The sequence below is a fragment of the Hemiscyllium ocellatum genome, chromosome 37 (assembly GCF_020745735.1).
Source record: "Hemiscyllium ocellatum isolate sHemOce1 chromosome 37, sHemOce1.pat.X.cur, whole genome shotgun sequence".
NCBI lineage: Eukaryota > Metazoa > Chordata > Chondrichthyes > Orectolobiformes > Hemiscylliidae > Hemiscyllium > Hemiscyllium ocellatum.
The window spans coordinates 24,796,264-24,806,280 of record NC_083437.1 but is presented as its reverse complement, the minus strand read 5'-3'; the positions used below and the strand labels follow the sequence as shown (position 1 = coordinate 24,806,280).

General features: G+C 41.2%; 1 protein-coding gene across 2 annotated transcripts in view; it reads left to right on the top strand.

Moving 5' to 3' along the window:
* The first annotated feature begins 3,085 nt into the window (after positions 1-3,085).
* The window catches only part of aldh4a1 (aldehyde dehydrogenase 4 family, member A1), a 47,397-nt gene continuing 40,465 nt past the window's right edge, over positions 3,086-10,017 (top strand). The window contains exons 1-2 of one of the 2 annotated variants that reach the window (XM_060852173.1): positions 3,086-3,409; positions 6,622-6,712. In XM_060852173.1, the coding sequence (XP_060708156.1) occupies positions 3,369-3,409; positions 6,622-6,712 (132 nt within the window). In that variant the 5' untranslated portion in view covers positions 3,086-3,368. Of the gene's footprint in view, positions 3,410-6,621; positions 6,713-10,017 lie in introns of those variants that run through there. The other variant, XM_060852174.1, reaches the window with a different exon arrangement.

The window sequence follows — 10,017 nt, the reverse complement described above, 5'->3', positions numbered from 1 at the left end:
CTTAGCCTGCCTGGCACACTCTCCTCATTCCTGATGAAGGGCTCTGGCCCGAAACGTCGAATTTCCTGTTCCTTGGATGCTGCCTGACCTGCTGTGCTTTAACCAGCAACACATTTCCAGCTCTGATCTCCAGCATCTGCAGACCTCACTTTTTACTGTAAATCGTAAAGCAGTCAGGAAAGAAAAGCTGAATCAGCTAATCTCTCATTCCTTAAGTTAGAAAGAGTTGGATACACCATCATACCAGTTTACTATCCACTTAAATGTCACTACTCTATTTGCTGTTAAACAACTGAGGGAAATGTTTTAGTTCCATTCACTAATAACCCTTCTGTTTGTTGACCTACAGTGGTATAATTTTAAAATTCCACCATTTGCGACCATGCTTTCAACTATTAATGCCTTAAGCTCTATAATTTCTTCCCTAAATGTCTCTCACCCTCTCGCTCTTCTTCCTTTAAGATCCTACTTAAAATCTACCACCACGACAAGGCTTTTAGTTATTTGTGCTGTTGTCTCCTGTTATGACTTGGTGTCAAAATCTGTTTGATGCTATTCCTGTAAAGCATCTTGGAACATTTTACTACTTGATGGTCGATAAATAGAGGTAATTTTCATGCCTAACTATGTAACTGCAGATTCATGTTTAAACATATATTCATTTGGCATGTTATGGACCATTCCAAACCCCCTCAAAAGATATTAAGAAGACAGCTTAACTGTAATTCTTTCAAAATGCTTAACAAAATAATTGCTCCATTATAGTAACATCCCATAAACACACCGTTGGCAAAGGCAAATTCAGTACAACAAATAGTCTCACATGCAATTCTAGCAGCAGGAAGAGAATCTCAGCTTTTAACTGTAAGAGGGAAAGGAATAAGGGCATCTGCATCCAGCTTCAAGACTCCAGCAACTGCTGAAAGCTAAAATTAAACATCCTGGTTTAGTGGGAGCTTGGCCCCACCCATTCAGGCTGCTTTTATTGTTCCAACATTTTTTCAAAAAGCCCCAAAATCTCACAAGCTGTATACTGGCTTTGAGCAGACCATGTGTACCTCTGTTTCAACCTCTCTTCAAAAAAAAAGCCTAGGGCAAAATACTTTTCTTAAAGCCATAGTATTATTGCAGGCACGGCTAAGTTAATAAAGCTCATGCCCTGAAGTGAGAAGATTGTGGATTGAAGACTTACTCCAGACACTTTAACATATGATCCAGGCTGACACTACCAGTGAGTGAACATAGGCTCTTTAAAGAATGAAGCTGGGGAAATAAGGAAATGGCAGAGGAGTTAAATCAATACTTTGCATCAGTCTTCACAATAGAAGACACTGATAGCATCCCAAAATTACTAAACATTCAAGGGGCAAAAGGACAGGAAACAAATACAATAACCATCATAGGGAAAAAAGTGTTAGGGAAGCTAAAGGGCCAAAGACCCTAGATCTGATGAGATGCATTATAGAATATTAAAGGAAGTAGCTGAGATAGAGGTTATACTAGTAGTAATCTTCCAAAAATCCTTACATTCTGTAAAAGTCCCAGAGGATTAGAAAACTGCCAATGTAACACCTTTATTTAAATAGGGAAGGATACAAAAAACAAGAGGCACTAGGCTAATGAGCTTAGTGTCTGTAATTAGGAATATGTTAGAATCTATTCCAAAAGAAGTAACAGCATAGAATTTAAAAATATACAATTGTTCAAGCAGAGTCAGTATCGTGGCATGAAGGGGAATTTATGTTTTTGATGAAGTAATAAAGAGGGAACAGTGGATATAATATATTTGGATTTTCAAAAGGTATTTGTTTAGATGCCACACATTAAGCTACTTAATAGGATAAGAACCATGATAGTACAAGAGTATGGATAGTGGTCTGGATAACTAGTAGAAGACAGAGAGTTGGGATGAGGTGGTATTTTCAGGCTGGCAACCTGTAACAAGTGGTGTGCTGCTAGGGCCACAATTATTTCCAATACATATTAATGATTTGGATGAGGAAAGTGAACATGCTGTAGCCAAATTTGTAAATGACACAAAAATAGGTCTGCAGAGGGATATAGATGGCTTAAGTCAATGGCAAAAACTTAACAGATGAAATAGAATGTGGGGAAATGTTAAGGTATGAATTTTGGCAAGAGGAATATGGGCAGCAAATATTATTTGAATGGAGAAAGACTGCAGCAAGTTATGGAACAAAGGGATTTGGAAGTCCTTGCCTATGAAGGCTAGTAAAGGTAAATGCAATGTTGGCCTTTATTTCAAAGCGGATATAGAATAAAAATAGGGAGGCTTTGCTGAAGCTATAGAAAAAGTCTCAGAGGACAACAAGGCTGCTCTCTCATCAAAGAGAGATGACTGCTGGTGGTTTAACGAGCTCACCATTCCTCAGGTGAGGGATGAGATTGAGAAAGTGGGACAGACTACAAGAAGCTAATCAGAACACAGCTAGAATATTGTTATGTTTTGGAGCCCTTGACTAAGGAGAAATATGCTGACATTGGAGGCAGTCCAAGGAAAATTCACTAGAAGAAACCAGGTATGGAGGAACTGATTTATGAAGAGGTTATGTGTAGATTATTGCCCTATACTTGTCAGAAAATAGAAGAATGAGTGGCAGCCTGTTTGAAACATACAAAATTCTTGACATGTAAAACGTGGAAAGGTTATTTATCCTTATGGGAGAGTCTAGGAGGAAAGGGCATAAGTAAGGCTGGGATGAGGACAGATTTCTCCTCTCAGATGGTATTGAACTCTTTTACCAGAATTCTTTACCAGAGAGAGTTGTTGAGTCTGGGTCATTGAGTTTGACAGATTTTTAATCAGGGAATCAAGGGTCATGGAGAAAAGACAGGAAAGTGGACTTGAAAGTTGTCAGATCAGCCACAATCTCATTCAATTACGGAGTAGTTTCAATGGGATCTTATGGTTAACCGAATATCCATTTTTTCCAAGGTCATTGATAAGAAAGGGAGATTTAAACACGGTACTGTGGTTTCCGAGGAAAGGGTCGTGCAATTTGGAGCCTGGAAGTTTGTGTAATTGCTCACGACGTAAACCGAGGTGGGGCTTGAACGTGGTTCTCCTTGGCTCAGAGGCAGCGATAGTAACGCTGCGCCACTGGATCACTTATAATTTTTGATTTCAGATATTTAGAATCTGCAGTATTTTGCTTTTGGTGTGACACTGGTCGTTCGGTGGAGTTTAATTCCTGCGAGGCTAGCGGTATTTAACCGCTTTATTAAAGGAAAAAATAGTGAGATCGACTGGGTGAAGCTGTTACCGCCGGGACAAGGAGCAGCTGCGGCCATCAGAGAAGACAGTGGGAAGTGGTAGACAGGCCGCCCCTGACTCCAGCGCGGGCGCCATGTTGGGTATCCGACGGCTCCTACTCACCTGCCGGCCCGGGTGAGTCCCAGCGAAAGAGCCTGGCGTTATCTCAGGACCAGGCCGCGGGAGACGCTGGGGTCGGGGAAATGAACGGCACGGTCACGAGGGAGGGATAAACAACGGGATAATGTGAGGTTAGGGGGTCAAACTGTGAGGTCATGGGGGTAAACGGGATAATGTGAGGTTAGGGGGTCAAACTGTGAGGTCATGGGGTGGGAATGGGATAGTGTGAGCGTGGTGGGGGTGGGGGGTAAACGGGATAATGTGAGGGGGTGATAGTAGAGTAATGGGATAATGTGAGCGGGCGGGTCAAACAGTTAGGCCATGGGGGTCAATGTGAGCGGGAAGGGGGGAAACAATTGGGTCATGTGGATGGGGTTGAGGGGCACATTGTGGGGTCATGAGAGACGGGTGTTATGGGGCAGTGGCGAGGTCATGGGGGGGTGAGGTAATGGGAGAAAAGCGCGCCCCTCCAGAGTTCAACAAAAGGTCCCACGCGGGAAGCAGGAAACCTTTTTATTGTGAAATTCATAACTGACCGTTTGACATTGCGTTGAGGGGAACCTTGAATCCCAAGCCCAACATTCAGCTGTTCCCTAACCTCAAGGTTGTTCACGGAATCATTACTTCCCACCCACCCCCCCAAACAAAAGTAGACGCTGAGCCAGAGAAGGAGGTTTGGACGCCTGGCAGAAGAGAAATTTCGGCTGAAGGTCATAAAGGTTTAAAGTCTCAAAGAGGGAAGTGTGGAGAGTTCATGAGTTTTTAAAAATGCCTGGAGTTAAAGAAAAGCTATTTGAGAGAATGAATGTGGATCAGCAAGAGTGGAGCCTGACAGGATAGGGGTAGAATTTTAGATGGCATGGTTAATGAAGGATGGAAATAGGCTGAACTAGTTGAGTATTGGAATTTTAGATATTCAGTAGGTGTTACTGGCCGAGTCAGCATTTGTTGCCCTGGAGAAATGGTTATCAGGTCCCTCATTGAACCAATGCATTCTTTAGAGTGTAGGGGCACCACACCACTGTGAGAAACAGAGTTCCAGGATTATCACTCAGTAGTCTTGTCCAGCAGCTATCTGCTGATGGAATCTTCATTGTACCTTTACTTTCCCATTGGTCAGCCCCTCTCATTCTTCCCTTCATCGATTTGAGATAATCCAATCCTCTCCTGCCTACTGTTCTAACTCTGAGAAAATCATATTCGCCCATTACCCACTGTTTGCTGACCTAAATGTGTCCCAGAGAGTGGTGCTGGAAAAACACAGCAAGTCAGGCAGCATCGGAGGAGCAGGAGAATTGACGTTTCGGGCAAAAGCCCTTCGTCAGGGTTCTTGCCCGAACTGTCAATGCTCCTGCTTCTCAGATGCTGGCTGACTTGCTGTGCTTTTCCAGCACCACACTCTCGACTCTGATCTCCAGTATCTGCAGTCCTCACTTTTTCTCCTAAATGTGTCCCAGTTAAGCAGTGTTTTAAAATTCTAATGCTTGCTTTCAAATCCCTCCTCTTCACCACCTTGTATCTCTGCAATCGCCTCCAATCCTCCAACTTTCTGGTTGTCAGCTCCCTCATTGCAATCCTTAGTGTATGGGGGCACCCATACTGTTCTTAGAAAGGGAGGTCCAGGAAAACTGCAAACATCTAAATTTTGGCAGCATTGGTGCAGAGGAAGCATAGTTACAGTTTCAATCCATTAATCCTTTGTCAGATCTGAAGAGCACCTCTGAAGAAGGGTCACTGGACTCTAAACATTAACTCTCCACTGATGTTGAGTTTCTCCACCAATTTCTGTTTTTGTTTCAGCTCTTCTGCATCTGCATTTTTAAAAGGTACTTATGAAAATTTTAATAGGCTAATCGACAATGGATATGCCTTTAGTTGTTTGGGTCCCAAACTCTGCAACGTCCTGCCTCTCCCACCACTTTTCTTCTTTAAAGTGCTCCTTTAAAAATTACCTCTGGGCAAACTTTTGACATCTACCTCAATGTTGCCTTATGAATAATATGTGGTTCACTGTCAAATTTTGTTTTCTGTTGTTTCTGAGAGTCTTGAGATGTGATATTACTTTAAAGGCACTTTGTGAATTTAAGTTGAATTTGGAAAATTGCAAATGAAATTACAGTGATGGAAATAATCAAATGTGCTGTAGTCAAAGCTCAAGTTCTCATAGGATGATGAGATTGTAAGCAGCCTGGTTCAATTTGAGACTATATCTGTGAGAAAGGATTAGAGTCGTAGAGTTTTATAGTGCGGGAAGAGCCCTTTGAGCAATCATGCCTTTGCCAGTCAAGAAGCATCTTGTACTCCAGTGTCGTATTCTAAAACTTGACTTGTGACTTTTTATGCTGTGGTGCTTCAAGTGATAATCATAACATTTCTCACATGTCATGATGGTTCCCACCTCTACCAGCTTTTTATGCAGTAACTTCCAGATACCCACCACTCTCTCGGTGTAGATCCTTCAAATCTCCTATGCTTTACCTTTCATCTATGACCCATGCTTGCTTATCTGTCAACTTAGGCAAAAAGTTTCATCTATCTACCCCATCTACGCTCCTCATAATTTTGTATGTCAGTTAGGTCCCTCTCAGCCTTCTTTGATTTAAGGAAAACCATCCCAAACTCTCAGGTGAAATGCTCCCACGTCCTGGTGAATCTCCTTTACACCCTCTCTCATGCAGTCACATCCTTCCAATCATGAATGACTGTTATTGGTTAGCTGTGGTCTAGCTTCATTGTGACTTCCCTGCTCTTGTATTCAATGCCCCATCTAATAAAGACAGGTATTCTATATGCTGCCTTACCTTCCTAACACCTCATCCATCTATCCTGCTGCCTTCCAGGATCTGTGAACATGCAAACCTAGGTCCCTCTGATCCTCTGTACTTCATTGAATCCTGCCATTCATCGCATGCTCTCTTGTCTTGTTAGTCCTCCCAAAATACATCACCTCACACTTTTCGGGATTAAATTCCATTTGCCATTGTTCTGCCTATCTGACTAGGCCGCATTTTATCTCAGTCTCAGGCTTTCCTCGCCTTTTACTGCACCTTGAAATATCATGTCATTTGTGATCTTACTGATCAAACCTCATACATTCATGTCTAAATCTTCTGTGTTTATATGTAGATAGTGGTGGGAGTCAGGAGTTCATGTGATGACCAAAGGTGGTGGCTTTTGACTTGTTTACATGTTAATAAGTCTATGGTATGTCCAATCATTTGTTGCAGATTCCGGTTACAACACACTGCAATAGCTGTGAAGAATGAACCAATCCTCGAATTCAAACAAGGAAGTTCAGAACGGCAAGCCCTAAAGGAGGTCTGGTCGTAAGCTTTTTGAAGAAAAACCTTGTATAACACTTGACGAATTAATCAAAGTCTAACAAGAAATACAAAGTTGCATCAATACTCCAGTTAACCAGATAACCAAAGCAATAAGCTGAACAAGGATACTGCTTGCATGATTAAATGCACTTTGACATGTATACACGCAGATCTATGAACGTTCTTGTATTCAGCTGTTTTGGATCACTGTCATCAGTCCTCTAAGATTATTATAGCATTATTAGCAATGCATTTTTATACGTCTCGACACTAGAATTTCTATCGTGGTTGTGGGTACATTCACTGAGCTGGGAAGTTCATTTGCAGACATTTCATCCTCTGTCTAAGTGACATCTTCAGTGCTTTTGATGCTCCTGTGAAGCGCTATTGTACTCTGACTTATGGAATTTATTTGGTTTTGTTTCTGCTGCTTCAGGTTGCTAGTTTCCGTTGTTCATTGTAGTGGCTGTACGTTGGGTCTAAGTCAATGTGCTTGTTGAAAGAGTTTGTGGCTGAGTGCCATGCTTCTAGAAATTCTCAGGCTGTCCTATGTTTAGAGTGTCCTATGATCGTTGTGTTGTCCCAGTCTAATTTGTGGTCCTTGTCATCTGTGTATATGGCTACTAGAGACAGCTAGTCGTGGCGTTTAGTGGCTAGTTGGTGTTCGGGATGCAGATTGCTAGTTGTCTGCCTGTTGGCCCTATATAGTGTTTCGTGCAGTCTTTGCATGGAATCCTATAACTTATGTTAGTCTTGCACGTGATAGATAAAAGGTCTTTTGTCCTGGTGAGTTGTTGTCTGAGTGTGACTGTCAGTTTATGGGCTGTCATGAATCCCAGTGGTTGGAGAGGTCTGGCTGTCAGTTCTGACACATTTTTCATGTAAGGTGGTGTGGCTGGTGAGTTAAGTCATGGCGAAACAGAGGACAGCCAGAGAATTTCTAGAAGCATGACACTCAGCCACGGACTCCATTAACAAGTACATTGACATAGACCCAATATACCGGTCACTACAATGAACAACCAGAAGCAGCAGAAATAAATTCCATAAGACACAGTACAACAGCATTTCACAGGAGGCTTCAAAGCACTGAAGATGTCACCTAGACTGGACGAAACATCTGCAAATCAACTTCCTAGCTCAGCGAATGTATCCACAACCATGACAACAGTGCCTGAGTTACAAATCTTTACACAAACCTTGGACTAGAATTTTTAACTTGGAGAATATAGGTGTGGCTTCAAAACCTGCATTTACTAACCATCCTTTGCTTTCACCAAGTAGGTGATGATGAGCTGCCTTCTTGACCTGCTGCAGTCTGTACACCCTTCATCATTAATTTTAGAATCATACAATGCAGAAGAGGTCCATTCTATGCTGACAAAACACTACTGTAAATCTACACTAGTCCCACCTTCCAGCACTTTGCCCATAGCCTTGAATGTTAAGACATTTCAAGTGTTCATCCAAGTATTTTTTTAAAGGTTGTGAGGTTTCCTGCATGAACTACCATCCCAAACAGCGCATTCCAGATTCCCACCAAAATCAGTCAAAAATACTTGCATGAAATCCCTCTAAACCTCCTGCCTTTCATCTTAAAATTAAGCCCCCATGTTATTGACCATTCAGCTAAGGTGTACAGCTATTTTCTATCGATCCTCTCCATGCTCCTCCTCATCTCAAGTCCTCTCTCTGCTCTAAAGAAAGCAACCCAAGCTTATCCAGCCTCTCTTCGTGGCTAATCTGCTCCATCCCAGGCAATATCCTGGTGATTATCCTCTACGTTGTCTCTAGTGCAATTACATCATTCCTATGTGTGATGACCAGAACTACACACTGTACTCGAGCTATGGCCTAACCAAAGTATTGCACATGCTTTTATAATCCATGCCGCAACTGATAAAGGCAAATGTTCTCTGTGCTTTCTTAACTACACTGTTAATCTGTCCTGCCACCTTCAGGGATCTGTGGATAAGAATCCCAAGATCCTTCTGTTCCACTGAACTTCTTAGTATCTTGCCATTTATTGAGTATTCATTATCTTGTTAATTCTTCCGAAGTGCATCACCTCAAACTTATCAGGGTTAAATTCCAAAAGACCAATCCATCAGTATTGTCCTTTAATAAGACCTTCTCTTTCACTGTTAGTTGCCAGCCAACCTTTGTGTCATCTGCAAACTTACTTATTACCAAACACTCCTCCCCCATCAACATTTTCTTCCATTTTGTTTATGTGTCATGAACAAAAGGGGCCCAGAACTGATTCATGTGGTATACCAGTGAATACCATGTTCTGACTCCTATCCTACTGCAAAGCCAATTTTAGATCCAGCTTGCCCAGTTACCCTGGATCCCATGTGCTTTTACCTTCTTTATTAGTCTCCCATGTGAGACTTTGTCAAAGGCTTTGCTGAATTCCATATAAACCATGTTTTAGATTCTGACTTTATTATCATGTATATTCAAGTACAGGAGTACAGTGAAAAGTTTTCAATGTCGCCATTCGTAGCAGCATATCAGTACAAGTACCTAAGTACAGAAACTTAAGTACAAGGTAGAAAGAAATTAGGAACAAAGTTTAAAAGTTAAACGTTATAGTCCTTCTTAGCATAGCATTAAATAAAAGTTAGACATTACAGTCCTACTTTGTATTAAGTCAAAAAATAAAGAAATAAAGTTTTTAAAGTTCAACCACTGCAGTTGTAAGTGCTGAGCCATGCTGGAATCACACTACTTCTAAGGGCATAATCTCCTCCTCCCTCCCTGCACAATTCTTATGTACACACCTGGTCACGTCCTTGAAAAATTTCTTTTTCTTTCTTTTGAATATTGTAATGAATGACTACTTTCAACAGCATTTATAGAGTACCATGTGGAGTGGAATTGAAGTCACTGGTAGGAAAACCATTAGTTGTTTGTTTCTTGATCTCTGCTAGCCCATAAGCTAAATTCATTTTCACAATGCCATTCCAGGTTAATAATCCAGTGCCATAACCCACATGAGTCACTAGTATATTAGATTATATCAATATCAATTCCTGTTTTATTTAGAAATTGGTACTTTACCTACTATTAAACTTTATAATTTTATTATTTTTCAATAAATTTAAAAAAGATTAAAAATTGTTCCAATTTCACAGCTTCCAAAAGTAAGGTGAGCGAAATTATCAAAATAAGGTCATTCCAATTGGCAGTGCTTGGGATTATATCTTAACTGTAACTTCTCACTGTAAATTATTATTTGATCTATTAGTTCTGAACTGACCAGAGTTCCACTCCCTTGTACTTTCCTTATGTATT